Source organism: Hyla sarda, chromosome 9 (assembly GCF_029499605.1).
Source record: "Hyla sarda isolate aHylSar1 chromosome 9, aHylSar1.hap1, whole genome shotgun sequence".
NCBI lineage: Eukaryota > Metazoa > Chordata > Amphibia > Anura > Hylidae > Hyla > Hyla sarda.
The window spans coordinates 57,930,049-57,947,124 of record NC_079197.1 but is presented as its reverse complement, the minus strand read 5'-3'; the positions used below and the strand labels follow the sequence as shown (position 1 = coordinate 57,947,124).

Below are 17,076 nucleotides of genomic sequence, written 5' to 3'. Positions count from 1 at the left end.
TTGAGGTGCGGCAAAATTTCTGCCGCAGCTCAAACTGCCAGCGAGAAACTACTGTGAACCCCCCGCCCGTGTGACTGTACCCTAAAAACACTACACTACACTAACACACAATAAAATAAAAAGTAAAAAACACTACGTATACACATACCCCTACACAGCCCCCCTCCCCAATAAAAATGAAAAACGTCTGGTACGCCACTGTTTCCAAAACGGAGCCTCCAACGGTTGCAAAACTACAACTCCCAGCATGCACTGATAGACCGTACATGCTGGGAGTTTATAGTTTTGCAACAGCTGGATGTTCCCCCCCCCCCCAATGTGAATGTACAGGGTACACTCACATGGGCGGAGGATTACAGTAAGTATCCGGCTGCAAGTTTGAGCTGCGTCAAATTTTCTGCCGTAGCTCAAACTGCCAGCGAGAAACTACTGTGAACCCCCCGCCTGTGCGACTGTACCCTAAAAACACTACACTACACTAACACAAAATAAAATAAAAAGTAAAAAACACTACATATACACATACCCCTATACAACCCCCCTCCCCAATAAAAATGAAAAACGTCCGGTACGCCACTGTTTCCAAAACGGAGCCTCCAGCTGTTGCAAAACAACTACTCCCAGTATTGCCAGATAGCCGTTGACTGTCCAGGCATGCTGGGAGTTTTACAACAGCTGGAGGCCCCCTGTTTGGGAATCACTGGCGTAGAATACCCCTATGTCCACCCCTATGCAAGTCCCTAATTTAGGCCTCAAATGCGCATGGCGCTCTCACTTTGGAGCCCTGTCGTATTTCAAGGCAACAGTTTAGGGCCACATATGGGGTATCGCCGTACTCGGGAGAAATTGGGCTTCAAATTTTGGGGGGTATTTTCTGCTATTACCCTTTTAAAAATGTAAAATTTTTGGGAAAACAAGCATTTTAGGTAAAAAAAATATATATTTTTTTACATATGCAAAAGTCGTGAAACACCTGTAGGGTATTAAGGTTCAAATTACCCCTTGTTACGTTCCCCGAGGGGTCTAGTTTCCAAAATGGGATGCCATGTGGTTTTGTTTTGCTGTCCTGGCACCATAGGGGCTTCCTAAATGCGGCATGCCCCCAGAGCAAAATTCGCTTTCAAAAAGCCAAATGTGACTCCTTCTCTTCTGAGACCTGTAGTGCGCCAGCAGAGTAGTTTTCACACCCATATGGGGTGTTTTCTGAATCGGGAGAAATTGGGCTTCAAATTTTGGGGGGTATTTTCTGCTATTACCCTTTTTAAAATTGTAAAAATTTTGGGAAACCAAGCATTTTAGGTAAAAAAAATATATATTTTTTTACATATGCAAAAGTCGTGAAACACCTGTAGGGTATTAAGGTTCACATTACCCCTTGTTACGTTCCCCGAGGGGTCTAGTTTCCAAAATGGTATGCCATGTGTTTTTTTTTTGCTATTCTGGCACCATAGGGGCTTCCTAAATGCGGCATGCCCCCAGAGCAAAATTTGCTTTCAAAAAGCCAAATGTTACTCCTTCTCTTCTGAGACCTGTAGTGCGCCAGCAGAGCAATTTTCACCCCCATATCAGGTGTTTTCTGAATCGGGAGAAATTGGGCTTCAAATTTTGGGGGGTATTTTCCGCTATTACCCTTTTTAAAAATGTAAACATTTTGGGAAAACAAGCATTTTAGGTAAAAAATAATTTTTTTTTTTTACATATGTAAAAGTCGTGAAACACCTGTAGGGCATTAAGGTTCACGTTACCCCTTGTTACGTTCCCCGAGGGGTCTAGTTTCCAAAATGGTATGCCATGTGTTTTTTTTTTGCTGTTCTGGCACCATAGGGGCTTCCTAAATGCGGCATGCCCCCAGAGCAAAATTTGCTTTCAAAAAGCCAAATGTGACTCCTTCTCTTCTGAGACCTGTAGTGCACCAGCAGAGCACTTTTCACCCCCATGCAAGGTGTTTTCTGTATCGGGAGAAATTGGGCTTCAAATTTTGGGGGGTATTTTCTGCTATTACCCTTTTTAAAAATGTAAAATTTTTGGGAAACCAAGCATTTTAGGTAAAAAAAATATATATTTTTTTTACATATGCAAAAGTCGGGAATCACCTGTGGGGTATTAAGGTTCACTTTACCCCTTGTTACGTTCCCTGAGGGGTCTAGTTTCCAAAATGGTATGCCATGTGTTTTTTTTGCTGTCCTGGCACCATAGGGGCTTCCTAAATGCGGCATGCCCCCCAAAAACCATTTGTCGCTCCTTCCCTTCTGAGCCCTCTACTGCGCCCGCCGAACACTTTACATAGACATATGAGGTATGTGCTTACTCGAGAGAAATTGGGTTTCAAATACAAGTAAAAATTTTCTCCTTTTTATCCCTTGCAAAAATTCAAAAATTGGGTCTACAAGAACATGCGAGTGTAAAAAATGAAGATTTTGAATTTTCTCCTTCACTTTGCTGCTATTCCTGTGAAACACCTAAAGGGTTAATACACTAACTGAATGTTTTTTTGAATACTTTAGGGGGTGTAGTTTTTATAATGGGGTCTTTTATGGGGTATTTCTAATATGAAGACCCTTCAAATCCACTTCAAAACTGAACTGGTCCCTGAAAAATAGTGAGTTTGAAAATTTTGTGAAAATTTTCAAAATTGCTACTGAACTTTGAAGCCCTCTGGTGTCTTCCAAAAGTAAAAACTCATACATTTTATGATGCAAACATAAAGTAGACATATTGTATATGTGAACCCAAAAAAAATATATTTTGAATATCCATTTTCCTTACAAGCAGAGAGCTTCAAAGTTAGAAAAATGCAAAATTTTCATTTTTTTCATCAAATTTTGGGATTTTTCACCAAGAAAGGATGCAAGTTACCATAAAATTTTACCACTAAGTTAAAGTAGAATATGTCACGAAAAAACAATCTCGGAATCAGAATGATAACTAAAAGTATTCCAGAGTTATTAATGTTTAAAGTGACAGTGGTCAGAATTGCAAAAAACGCTCCGGTCCTTAAGGTATAAAATGGCCTGGTCCTTAAGGGGTTAAATTAGTGAATTGGCCAAATACACTAGATTATTTACTAGAATATTCAGTTTCATTTGTTGACGTCTCAGTTTATAACCTGTTGAAGAAGCATAGAGATTAGTATCTTTGCTGTAACATCATATGACAAGGGTGATCAGTCTGTAAAGAAACACAAACACAATTAGAATACAAAAACACACACGAAAAACAAATATAGTTCTGTCATTTATATCTATACCAATATGTCCATATCTAGCACAACAAAGTTCCTCAATGTTTACCAACACATAGTAGCAGACTGTACTGCGCTATTAAGCAATAGGGGTAGAGCAATCTGTGACCAACTCAAGAATAGTAAAAATGGCAGATTTCCCCATGGATTGTACATTGGGATATTAATGCCTGCCTTTTGCGGTTCACAAGGGGATGTATCTTTCTGTTTCTTTGTCTCTTCATTTACATTGGGGCACTGTTTTGTTGAGGATTTTGATGTAAATGTAACAGGGTTAGTCTCCATATCACCCATCTCTTCACACCTTTCTGTGACCTCTTTATTCTGGGTGGTATTCTCCCCCTCAGGCTGCATGCTGCTAACCTCCTGCTGTGATGAATGGTCTGTAGGCTCAGGATGCACATTAGATGTCTCACAATATCTTTTAATATGTCCTGGTCTCCCACATTTGTAACAATATCTAACCCACCATTTCCTCCTAGGTCTATACACAACAGATATGTTTTCGGGTGTCTCATTCCTGTCTCCAGACCCTTCACACCAGTCCCTCAAAATATTGATAAATATTTCATGGGAGCTGGTATTTCTCAGCGCCAATCTCGTGGTGTAATCTACGTTACATCTATTTGCCATGGAATAGAGGAAATTGGTATCATCCTGAGACATTTCTGGGCAGTTATAAACACACTTATATAGGGAGAGATAATCATTAGTGTTGCTCGCGAATATTCGCAATTCGAATATTATTCGCGAATATCGCATATTCGCGAATTCGCGAATTTCGCGAATATAGCGCTATATATTCGTAATTACGAATATTCGTTTTTTTTTTTGTTTTTTTTTCTTCACAGTACACATCACAGTGATCACCCCTCTCTGCTTCCAGCTTGTGTGGTGTAAAGAAGGCTGTAATACTACTGTGTGAGACTGGTGCGCGAAAATTCGCATATGCGAAAATTAGCATACACTAATTTTCGCATATGCGAATTTCCGCGTATGATAATTTTGTGTGTGTTAATTTTTACATATGTTAATTTTCGCATACGCGAATGTTCGCATATGCGAAAATAAAACTAGCATATAACGAATATGCGAATATTCGCGAATATATGACGAATATTCGTCCATATATTCGCGAATATTCGCGAATTCGAATATGGCCTATGCCGCTCAACACTAATAATCATTACAAAACATGACCGGATCATCACATCTACTGAACCGCAACTTTCTTAGGGCATCTTCACCCCTAATGTCTCGCCCACCCAAAACACGCTGCAGCTCCTTCCTCCTGAATTCGTCACCTCTATGGTCATCATCATCTATGTGGGCAGATGTTAACTGCGCTGCCAGTGGCCCTGGAAGCCAAGCTCGGAGCAGAGACCAAGCATCTTTGTTATCTAGGTGATACTGCTTCACTACAGCTTCAAACCTATTGGATAAAGTTATGGGTGATTCGCTTGTATTACATTCTCCAATAACTTTACACAAATGAAGTCTGTCCTGGATGGTCAATGCTGGAGGACTATCAGCTACCATGCCTGTTACCCCGCCCTCATCCATAGATGAAATTGTGCAGACACTTGTTACTTCACATTTATGCAATGTAAGGGACCGGATGTGCTGCTCTTGGCTGACTAGCTGGGATCTTGCTTTAGACAGCTGCCCTTCTAAATCAGCTATCATCACCTCCATCTGACTAATCTTATTCTCTAAAGACAATAAATGGGACCTGTTAGAGCCAACCTTAAGCTCATACCTCTCTGCCAACTCCACCAGCCCTTTGTTTCTTTTGGTTAATTCATCTATTTCTGCCTTTAAATGTCCCAATTCATTACTGGACTCTTCAGAAATTTCAAGAACAGACTCTGCAATCTTATCTAAACTCTCTTTCATCTGCCTCCTCTCATTCTGCCACTTGGTCTCCTTCTCTTCCGCTATCTCCTTAATTTTCATAAGCAATAAGATTTCATTACCTAACTTTTCTTTCTTCCACTTCTTGCTATTCTTTTTACAACCAATGTTACCATTATATTCCTGGCACTGCATCCTCAATGCCATAAACTTATCTCCCAGAGACCCATCTGCACATGTATGGTACTTAGCAGAGGCATGCTTCTCCGCAAACTTCTCCACAAATTCCATATTGACAATACTGTAATATACAACAAACTAAACTAACAATACAACCACTCCTACAACAACAAGCAAAACTTAGGCCTCACCTGACCAGTAACTTATCTAGAACAATGGTCTCACACAACATATATTCGGCCTACTCCAATGTAAAGCTCACTTCTAAAAACACAAAATAAGTCACACTTCCTTTACAGCTATAACTAATCACTACAAATAAAATGTCATACACAACCTGATTAATATTTACACCAAACTTGCTAGGATCAGCTTACAAATAACATAAATGAAACTATACACTCACCAGGATTTCCTTTGTATCCAAGATCCAGATTCCTCGTTCCTCGATCTTTTCCTCTTAGAAATTTGGAGCAAAGCAGATTCGTCCCTGTGGATCCTCTGTGGAATTTTAAATCACAGTCCCTTCGTGGTTGCCAAATGTAGAAACTGCTTTGTTTTTGGGGTGCCTTACTAATTGATTGAGGACAACTGGATCTTTATGGGGGTTTATTACAAGCTACACATATACATATAAATACAAAGGGGGAACCTGACTAATTAAGGGATAGGGGTGCAAGGAAGAGGGGAAGGTGAAAAGGAAGGGGGAAGGAAGTGCTGTCTCTAACTCATCATCCTATAAGTAACAATATATAGCAGTCATCCACACACATAACCCATACATTGCCCATCCCAAGACATCTCCATGGCCAATCAGAACAGTTACAGTTTATTTGCATTGCAATCAGTTCTTGTCCTTTTGATGTCTTCTTGAGTGGGGGGTCTTCTTTGTTGTCCCATACTGTGTTGACAGATATCCAAGTTTCCTTGAGAATCACACCTTGGTGGGCTGACAGGATGATTTGCAGTCCATTGTATCCAACACCGCAGGGGCTTATATTATTGGAGGTAACAGGAACTGTAGCTCCCCTCCATTCTTATCACTCAGGTGTCAGGCTTATCGTATGGCTTTAAACAGGATGAAAGCAAATGATTGTCTAATCAGCTGTTTGCATCAACCACAATTCCTGGAGCCAGTCCTGCAGACACCCTACACCCATTCCATCCATGAAATTCCACTGCATTCCATTATATTTGAGTCCATAATAAAAACACATCAAAATTATATTAGTGTGGCCAATGTTGGCTGCAACATACGCCCCTTTGGGCCTGAATGGCACACAAACACTTGGGCCACACCCAAAATGAAGTCCACAGTCTTCTGCACAGTCCTCTAGATTACAAAAGTCCTCTTAACTTCTGGATCCTCCTCAGGGCCATACTGGTAGAGGTAACAATTTTGAAGAGACTGGGCATAAATGAACATCACACCATTCACTCACATTCACACTCCTATCAATGGGTATCTAACAACATAAATTATATAAAATATCATGTTCCCCTATACGCACAGCTACCTGTGTCATTGACAGATACATAATAGTAAAAGACAATATCATGATTACATGTATAAAACAAACTCATAAGCTGAAACTGTATCCATCGGGTTTCTCATTTCTTTGAACAAATTAAGTTTATGGGTATATGTTCCATGACATCATGTTTTGGCACTTTCCATTGAATGTAATTTGCCATGTTTGCACCAGCTGATCTCTCTTGGTGACCAGTAGATAGACCATTGCTTTTTAAATGTTAATAGGATTATTTGAAGAAATATTTGACCGACAGAGAGATTCATTTAGTTGCCATCACATGTATGGCCTATATACACATCCAGGAACCAGCACATGCCAATCTTGTCTTTGCTTCACAAAGGATCCTGGGAACAAAAGAACAAGAGCAGTATCAGATTCTTAGCAGCATAATGTAATATATGCCATAACATCAAAACTTCCTACATAAGAACCTGTCAAGCAATTGCTGTACACTGATTTCCTAATAATTCTAATAATTCTGACCCATGGCCATATAGTGCCTCTTCCATTCATTGTGTCCTAATAACCAGATCCAGGCTGGGTTCCTTCTTGCTAGTGTAACATTAAGACATATCCCTAAATAACTGACAGGGAAGAAGAAATTTCCTATATTTAACAAGCAAGGTAAACTCCTGAAATGGCTGCACTCGCTTTATCCCTGATTGGGCTTGTTACACCAATTCCCTTATATATAACCCAAATGCATGCAAAATGGGAAAAAAAAATGTTTCACAAAAGTCATCAAAAATCTTTCACACCAATGAACTTTTTTTGGGCCAATAACCATTTAACGCCCCTTTGGTACCAAAAGAAAAAAAAATAATTGGTACCAAACAAAAAATAAAAGATGAAATACATTGGGAAAAAAATGTTTTTTGGAAAAAAAAAAATCTAAACAATGAACACAGCTGTTTCAAAAGCAAAAATATATGCTTAATAGAAAAAAACATACTCCTGGGCATCTGGAGCATAAAGAAATAACACTGTGCCTACATATGAAACACAATGGACCGGACATAAACAGACAACGTAAAACATATCATAGATTAACTCAACTTTTATCTATCTCATGATGCATCTTTAGGTAATTTCTGAGTAAAGGTCTAATCAGTTCTATAGCATTCACACTGGAATCCCAGATTTGTAGTGGTCGCTCTTTATACAGTTCATTTATCAATCTTCAGCTCATGATTGAAGTCTGTGACCTGTTTTGAAAAGGACATAAGAAAAACAGACATACATACACCTATATAAAGACACTAGGTTAGTCCAACACCTTCACATCACAATGGGATGTTAATTTGTATAATTGTTTGCAAACAATTGACCCTCTACACTTGAGCTCATTGATAAAACCACGTGGACTTTAAATTAGTGAATTGGCCAAATACACTAGATTATTTACTAGAATATTCAGTTTCATTTGTTGACGTCTCAGTTTATAACCTGTTGAAGAAGCATAGAGATTAGTATCTTTGCTGTAACATCATATGACAAGGGTGATCAGTCTGTAAAGAAACACAAACACAATTAGAATACAAAAACACACACGAAAAACAAATATAGTTCTGTCATTTATATCTATACCAATATGTCCATATCTAGCACAACAAAGTTCCTCAATGTTTACCAACACATAGTAGCAGACTGTACTGCGCTATTAAGCAATAGGGGTAGAGCAATCTGTGACCAACTCAAGAATAGTAAAAATGGCAGATTTCCCCATGGATTGTACATTGGGATATTAATGCCTGCCTTTTGCGGTTCACAAGGGGATGTATCTTTCTGTTTCTTTGTCTCTTCATTTACATTGGGGCACTGTTTTGTTGAGGATTTTGATGTAAATGTAACAGGGTTAGTCTCCATATCACCCATCTCTTCACACCTTTCTGTGACCTCTTTATTCTGGGTGGTATTCTCCCCCTCAGGCTGCATGCTGCTAACCTCCTGCTGTGATGAATGGTCTGTAGGCTCAGGATGCACATTAGATGTCTCACAATATCTTTTAATATGTCCTGGTCTCCCACATTTGTAACAATATCTAACCCACCATTTCCTCCTAGGTCTATACACAACAGATATGTTTTCGGGTGTCTCATTCCTGTCTCCAGACCCTTCACACCAGTCCCTCAAAATATTGATAAATTTTTCATGGGAGCTGGTATTTCTCAGCGCCAATCTCGTGGTGTAATCTACGTTACATCTATTTGCCATGGAATAGAGGAAATTGGTATCATCCTGAGACATTTCTGGGCAGTTATAAACACACTTATATAGGGAGAGATAATCATTACAAAACATGACCGGATCATCACATCTCCTGAACCGCAACTTTCTTAGGGCATCTTCACCCCTAATGTCTCGCCCACCCAAAACACGCTGCAGCTCCTTCCTCCTGAATTCTTCACCTCTATGGTCATCATCATCTATGTGGGCAGATGTTAACTGCGCTGCCAGTGGCCCTGGAAGCCAAGCTCGGAGCAGAGACCAAGCATCTTTGTTATCTAGGTGATACTGCTTCACTACAGCTTCAAACCTATTGGATAAAGTTATGGGTGATTCGCTTGTATTACATTCTCCAATAACTTTACACAAATGAAGTCTGTCCTGGATGGTCAATGCTGGAGGACTATCAGCTACCATGCCTGTTACCCCGCCCTCATCCATAGATGAAATTGTGCAGACACTTGTTACTTCACATTTATGCAATGTAAGGGACCGGATGTGCTGCTCTTGGCTGACTAGCTGGGATCTTGCTTTAGACAGCTGCCCTTCTAAATCAGCTATCATCACCTCCATCTGACTAATCTTATTCTCTAAAGACAATAAATGGGACCTGTTAGAGCCAACCTTAAGCTCATACCTCTCTGCCAACTCCACCAGCCCTTTGTTTCTTTTGGTTAATTCATCTATTTCTGCCTTTAAATGTCCCAATTCATTACTGGACTCTTCAGAAATTTCAAGAACAGACTCTGCAATCTTATCTAAACTCTCTTTCATCTGCCTCCTCTCATTCTGCCACTTGGTCTCCTTCTCTTCCGCTATCTCCTTAATTTTCATAAGCAATAAGATTTCATTACCTAACTTTTCTTTCTTCCACTTCTTGCTATTCTTTTTACAACCAATGTTACCATTATATTCCTGGCACTGCATCCTCAATGCCATAAACTTATCTCCCAGAGACCCATCTGCACATGTATGGTACTTAGCAGAGGCATGCTTCTCCGCAAACTTCTCCACAAATTCCATATTGACAATACTGTAATATACAACAAACTAAACTAACAATACAACCACTCCTACAACAACAAGCAAAACTTAGGCCTCACCTGACCAGTAACTTATCTAGAACAATGGTCTCACACAACATATATTCGGCCTACTCCAATGTAAAGCTCACTTCTAAAAACACAAAATAAGTCACACTTCCTTTACAGCTATAACTAATCACTACAAATAAAATGTCATACACAACCTGATTAATATTTACACCAAACTTGCTAGGATCAGCTTACAAATAACATAAATGAAACTATACACTCACCAGGATTTCCTTTGTATCCAAGATCCAGATTCCTCGTTCCTCGATCTTTTCCTCTTAGAAATTTGGAGCAAAGCAGATTCGTCCCTGTGGATCCTCTGTGGAATTTTAAATCACAGTCCCTTCGTGGTTGCCAAATGTAGAAACTGCTTTGTTTTTGGGGTGCCTTACTAATTGATTGAGGACAACTGGATCTTTATGGGGGTTTATTACAAGCTACACATATACATATAAATACAAAGGGGGAACCTGACTAATTAAGGGATAGGGGTGCAAGGAAGAGGGGAAGGTGAAAAGGAAGGGGGAAGGAAGTGCTGTCTCTAACTCATCATCCTATAAGTAACAATATATAGCAGTCATCCACACACATAACCCATACATTGCCCATCCCAAGACATCTCCATGGCCAATCAGAACAGTTACAGTTTATTTGCATTGCAATCAGTTCTTGTCCTTTTGATGTCTTCTTGAGTGGGGGGTCTTCTTTGTTGTCCCATACTGTGTTGACAGATATCCAAGTTTCCTTGAGAATCACACCTTGGTGGGCTGACAGGATGATTTGCAGTCCATTGTATCCAACACCGCAGGGGCTTATATTATTGGAGGTAACAGGAACTGTAGCTCCCCTCCATTCTTATCACTCAGGTGTCAGGCTTATCGTATGGCTTTAAACAGGATGAAAGCAAATGATTGTCTAATCAGCTGTTTGCATCAACCACAATTCCTGGAGCCAGTCCTGCAGACACCCTACACCCATTCCATCCATGAAATTCCACTGCATTCCATTATATTTGAGTCCATAATAAAAACACATCAAAATTATATTAGTGTGGCCAATGTTGGCTGCAACAGTGCCCGAAGCTTGGATCGGAGCTCCGCCAGTGCCCCAAGGCCCTCATTAGAGTGTCGAAACAAGAAATAAACACCATACAAAATGTTGGTATATATCTCCTTCTCAGCATACTGGCTGAGGAGCTGTCTCAAGGTGTTCTGTTTATTATTTAGAAGTACATAGGTTTTTACATTTGAAAAAAAACGGGAGGTTAGTTACCATGTCAAACTCAACATGTTATATTTTGATTGGTTATTTGAGTATTGCGTCGGTATAAATTAGCATATTAAGCATTCATTTCTTTCTTAACCATAGGTCAATTATGTTGCCATCTCCCTATTCTACCAGAAAATTCTAGATGCATCTGTCCTTCTGCACAGTCTATCTTTCTTCAAATGTTTTGTCTCTAACTTCCAACTCCTTCTTTATCTTGCTTCTTTTGGCCTCATCCCAAGGTCTTCATCTTATTTACAAGCAAATATCAAGCTGATATACATATAGGTTAAAGGTAACAAATATCTTTCTGCAGCATTAGCAATGGCATATAAGTATCAATATATTGACCGGCCAACAAATTATAATAAATTTCAACAATTCTCCCCTAAAGATATTTCTTAAACAACATCTTTCCCTATAATATATTCTGCCTAATAGTCTCAGGTTCAGGTGGAAAAAGGGGTATGGGATAGTATTGAGCGGCATAGGCCATATTCGAATTCGCGAATATTCGCGAATATATGGACGAATATTCGTCATATATTCGCGAATATTCGCATATTCGTTATATTCTCGTTTAATTTTCGCATATTCGAAAGTTCGCGTATGCGAAAATTAACATATGTGAAAATTAGCATACTCGAAAATTCGCATAATCGAAAATGTGCATATGCGAAAATTAGCATACGCTAATTTTCGCATATGCGAATTCTCGCACGCCAGTCTCACACAGTAGTATTAGAGCCTTCTTTACACCACACAAGCTGGAAGCAGAGAGGGGTGATCACTGTGATGTGTACTGTGAAGAAAAAAAAAAAAAAAAGAAAAAAAAAAAATGAAAATTCGTAATTACGAATATATAGCGCTATATTCGCGAAATTCGCGAATATGCGATATTCGCGAATAATATTCGAATTGCGAATATTCGCGAGCAACACTAGTATGGGATGCTTCACTGATTTGAGACAAGTGGCTCCTTATGAACCACCCCCTTTGTACCCAGACTGATCCTTCACCTGGGACTCCTATATTAGCCCTACTTTGCTGGTGCTACTAATAAGCACCAACACTACTACATGTCAGTGAATGCAATCTACACTTAGCCCAATGGGACAACAATGGTTAAAAGCAGCACTTTTAACCCCTTCATGACCCAGCCCATTTTCACCTTCAGGACCTGGGCATTTTTTGAAAATCTGACCACTGTCACTTTAAACATTAATAACTCTGGAATGCTTTTACCTATCATTCTGATTCCGAGATAGTTTTTTCGTGACATATTCTACTTTATGTTATTGGTAAAATTTCACTGATATTCGCATCCTTTCTTGGTAAAAAAAAAATCGAAAAATTTCATGAAAATTTAGAAAATTTTGCACTTTTCTAACTTTGAAAGTCTCTGCTTGAAAGAAAGATGGATATTCCAAATAAATTACATATTGATTCACATATACAATATGTCTACTTTATGTTTGCATAAAAAAATTGACAAGTTTTTACTTTTGGAAGACGCCAGAGGGCTTCAAAGTTCCGCAGCAATTTTCCAATTTTTCTCAAGATTTTCAAAATCGTACTTTTTCAGGGCCCAGTTCAGGTTGGAAGAGGATTTTAAGGGTCTTCATATTAGAAATACCCTATAAATGACCCCATTATAAAAACTGCATCCCCCAAAGTATTCAAAATGAAATTCAGTGAGTGTGTTAACCCTTTAGGTGTTTCACAGGAATAGCAGCAAAGTGAAGGAGAAAATTCTAAATCTTAATTTTTTACACTCGCATGTTCTTGTAGACCCAATTTTTTAATTTTTACAAGGGGTAAAAGGAGAGAAATCACCCTAAAATTTGTAACCCAATTTCTCTTGCGTAAGGAAATACCTCATATGCGTATGTAAAGTGTTCGGCGGGCGCAGTAGAGGGCTCAGAAGGGAAGGAGTGACAATGGGATTGTTACGATTCGGCAGGCTGGATGTGGATCCTCTGTGTCAGTGAGGGATTGGCGTGGACCGTGTCGGTGGACCGGTTCTAGGGTTGCTACTGGTTTTCACCAGAGCCCGCCGCAAAGCGGGATGGTCTTGCTGCGGCGGTAGCAACCAGGTCGTATCCACCGGCAACGGCTCAACCTCGCTTACTGCTGAGAAGGCGTGGGACAGAAGGACTAGGCAGAGGCAAGGTCAGACGTAGCAGAAGGTCGGGGCAGGTGGCAAGGTTCGTAGTCAATAAGGATAGCAGGAGATCTGGAACACAGGCTTTGGACAGCACATATTGTGGAGTGGAGTCTAAGGTGCCGCTGGTCTTCACCAGAGCCCGCCACAAGGCAGGATGGGCTTCCTGTGGCAGGCGACACCCAGGTCGCTACCCCCAGACACGGCTCGACCACACAGGTAGCTGGGCAAGGTGAAGTACCAGAGGATAAGGCAGTAGTGAAGTCAAATGTAGCAGAAGGTCAAGGCAGGCGGCAAAGGTGCGGAGTCAAATAATATGCAGCAGGGAAGTATGGGAGGTGCAGGGACTTATAATGTGGTGTCAGGTGCAAACACTAATTATGGGCGCACTGGCCCTTTAAATTTCAGAGCTCCAGCACGCACATCCTAGGAGATAGGGATGAACATGCCGGACCTTAGACACAGAGGCAGCAGAGTGGGGTGAGTGACGGGCTGGGATTCGCATGTGGGCGCGTTCCGCGATGCGAATTCCAGCCCCACTGGCAGATTGGGACACTGCGCTCACGGCTGGAGCTTGCGGCCGGAGCGCAGAGGGAGACAGCATCCCCCTTTTGGTCTCCCCCTCCTCTTGAGGCTGAGAAACTTTTTGAGAAGATCCTGTGGTTCTCAAGACCTCTCCTCAGGACTGAATCCTTCCGAATCCACAAGAAAGAAGCGTTTTCCTCTCACCAGCTTGGAATCAAGAATTTCATTAACAGCAAAAACATCAGAGATGGAGGAAGGTGATATGTCCTTTTCAGAAAAGTTGTTGTGGATGACAGGCTTCAAGAGGGAGACATGGAAGAAATTGGGGATCCGGAGAGAGGAGGGCAGATGGAGAGAATAAGCCATGGGATTAAGTCATTTTTTACTTTATAGGGATCCAGTTTATAAGAGGGTACCTTAAAGCGGATGTATCTGGAGGACAACCACACTTTGTCTCCAGGGGAGAACTCGGGAGAAGGGCATCTTTTCCTGTCCACTTGTGACTTCATACGGGTCGTGCAATGAAGAAGGGAGTGACGAGTCTTCTGTCAGATGGAGGCAAAATTCTGCACCAGTTCGTCAGCCATAGGTACTCCGGAGGAAGAAGAAAACAAGGGAAGAGGAGGACGAGGATGAAGCCCATAGACCTCAAAGAGGGGTGAAGTCCCAGTTGATTCAGAATCCCTATGGTCGTAAGAAAATTCGGCCCAGGGTAGTAAATCGGCCCAGTTGTCTTGGCTAGCAGAGACAAAATGGCGAAGATAGTCCCCCAGGACCTGATTCACACTTTCGACCTGACCATTGGATTGAGGGTGGTAAGCTGAGGAGAAGTCCAATTTAACTTGGAGACAAGAACAGAGAGCCTTCCAGAACTTGGAGACGAACTGGACCCCCCGATCGGAAAAAATATGAGTAGAGAATCCATGGAGACAGAAGATATGACCAAAGAATAGCTTGGCAAGCTGCAGTGCAGATGGTAAGCCTGGCAAGGGCACAAAATGAGCCATTTTAGAAAATCAGTCCACAACAACCCAGATGACCCTATTGCCGCTGGAAGAAGGAAGGTCAGTAATAAAGTCCATTGCTATGTCGGTCCAGAGCAGCTCAGGAACTGGCAAAGGATGTAATAGACCAGCAAGCTTGGCACGAGGGGTCTTGTCCCGGGCACAGACTGAACAGGAACGAACAAAGTCAACGACATATTGTCTTAGAATTGGCCACCAATACTGTTGGGAGATGAGCTGCAAGGACTTACGTATATCGGCATGACCGGCCAACAGAGAGGAATTTGGATTTGGAGTCTTAGGCTGGGAGTAATGTAGGTCTTCCCAGGAGGCAGGTGCTGAAGACTTGCTGGTGCTGTGGAAATGAGATGATCAGGATATACAATATGCTGAGGGTGTGATTCTTTCTCTTGTACTTCAGAGGATCTAGATGGTGCGTCAGCCCGAAGATTCTTCTCTGCTGGACGGACGTGAATAAAAAAGTCAAATCTGGAGTAGAACAGAGACCAGTTAGCCTGTCGAGGGTTGAGACGATGGGCAGTCTGTAGATATAGCATGTTCTTGTGGTCAGCATAAATGGTAAATTGATGTACAGAGCCCTTCAAGAGATGACGCCATTCTTCCAAGGCCAACTTAATAGCCAAGAGCTCATGATCTCCAACTGTATAATTTCTCTCCGTAGGAGAGAAAGTTTTAGAGAAGAAACTGCAGGTTACAGTTTTTCCTTTGGATGATTTTTGTGTCAAAACAGCACCTGTACTAACAGAAGAAGCATCTACTTCCTAAATAAATGGCTTGCCTGGATCTGGTCTTGACAACACAGGAGCAGAAGTGAAAGCGGATTTTAACTGTTTGAACGCTTCTTTGGCCTCAGGAGTCCAGTCCTTCAGATTAGCAGGTTTCTTGGTAAGAGAAACGATGGGGGCAACCAAGGTGGAATAGTGTGGAATAAATTGGCGATAATCATTGGCAAAGCTGAGGAAGCACTGAATCGCTATCAAGCCAGAAGTTCGAGACCAATCCAGTACAGTGGACAACTTGTTAGGATCCATTTTTAGACCTTGACTGGTAACAATATACCCCAGAAATGGAAGGCTGGTCTTCTCAAAAGTACACTTTTCAAGTTTTGTTTAGAGATGATTGTCTCGGACGTGCTATAAAACTTGGCGGAGGTGAGAATGATGAGTGTGCAGATTGGGCAAGTAGATGAGAATGTCATCCAAATAGACAACAACACAGGAGTATAGGAGGTCACAAAAAATGCCATTGACAAACTCCTGGAAGACTACTGGAGCATTACAGAGTCCAAATGGCATCAACAGATACTCGAAATGTCCGTCACGAGTATTAAACGCAATCTTCCACTCGTCCCCTTCTCTTATATGAATCAAATTATAGGCCCCATGAAGATCTAGTTTAGAGAAGATCCTGGCAACCCTCAGACAATCAAATAATTCAGAGATTAAAGGAAGTGGGTAGTGGTTCTTTATCGTAATTTTATTCAAGCCTCAGTAGTCGATTCAAGGTCACAGAGACCTGTCTTCCTTTTCTACGAAGAAGAACCCGGCTCCCTCAGGGGAAGAGGACTTCCTGATAAATCCCTTCTGAAGCTTCTCCTGAACGTAATTAGACATAGCTTGAGTTTCAGGGACTGATAAAGGGTAGATTCTGCCCCGAGGAGGTGTGGAGCCGGGCAGTAAGTCATTAGGACAATCATATGGACGATGTGGTGGTAACACTTAAGCTTGTTTTTCACTAAAGACATTAGCAAAGTCCTGTAGGAATGAAGGCAAACCAGGCAGAGGACAAGAAGATGGTTTCAGCTTAATCAAATGTATTTGAATGCAATGGTTCTTGCAATGCGGACTTCAACGAAGAGCTCCCGTTTTCCAATCCAGCTGCCGGGCATGGAGTTGCAACCATGAAAGTACAATAAGGGAGTACATAGAAAGACAAGTTCTCCTTATGCGAGGCTCCGACCTGCATA

At 41.1% G+C, this 17,076-nt stretch overlaps 1 protein-coding gene across 1 annotated transcript; it reads right to left on the bottom strand.

Moving 5' to 3' along the window:
• Window positions 1-7,976: 7,976 nt before the first annotated feature.
• LOC130291890 (posterior protein-like) lies at window positions 7,977-14,594 on the bottom strand. Its single transcript, XM_056541321.1, has 6 exons — window positions 14,502-14,594; window positions 14,290-14,382; window positions 10,355-10,449; window positions 8,546-10,069; window positions 8,216-8,288; window positions 7,977-8,015 (listed from the first exon to the last, which is right to left on the bottom strand). The coding sequence occupies exons 1-6, from the start codon at window positions 14,592-14,594 to the stop codon at window positions 7,977-7,979; spliced, it is 1,917 nt and encodes a 638-aa protein (XP_056397296.1).
• Window positions 14,595-17,076: the final 2,482 nt, after the last annotated feature.

Excerpts from the sequence above, each read along its gene's own strand:
- LOC130291890 (XM_056541321.1), bottom strand. The coding sequence starts at position 14,594 with ATGAAGTCACAAGTGGACAGGAAAAGATGCCCTTCTCCCGAGTTCTCC. Across the intron at positions 10,450-14,289 it reads AAATTCTTGATTCCAAGCTG|AGGATCCACAGGGACGAATC; the intron begins GTGAGAGGAAAA and ends AAAATTCCACAG. Across the intron at positions 8,289-8,545 it reads GCAGGCATTAATATCCCAAT|CAAAGATACTAATCTCTATG; the intron begins GTACAATCCATG and ends ATGATGTTACAG.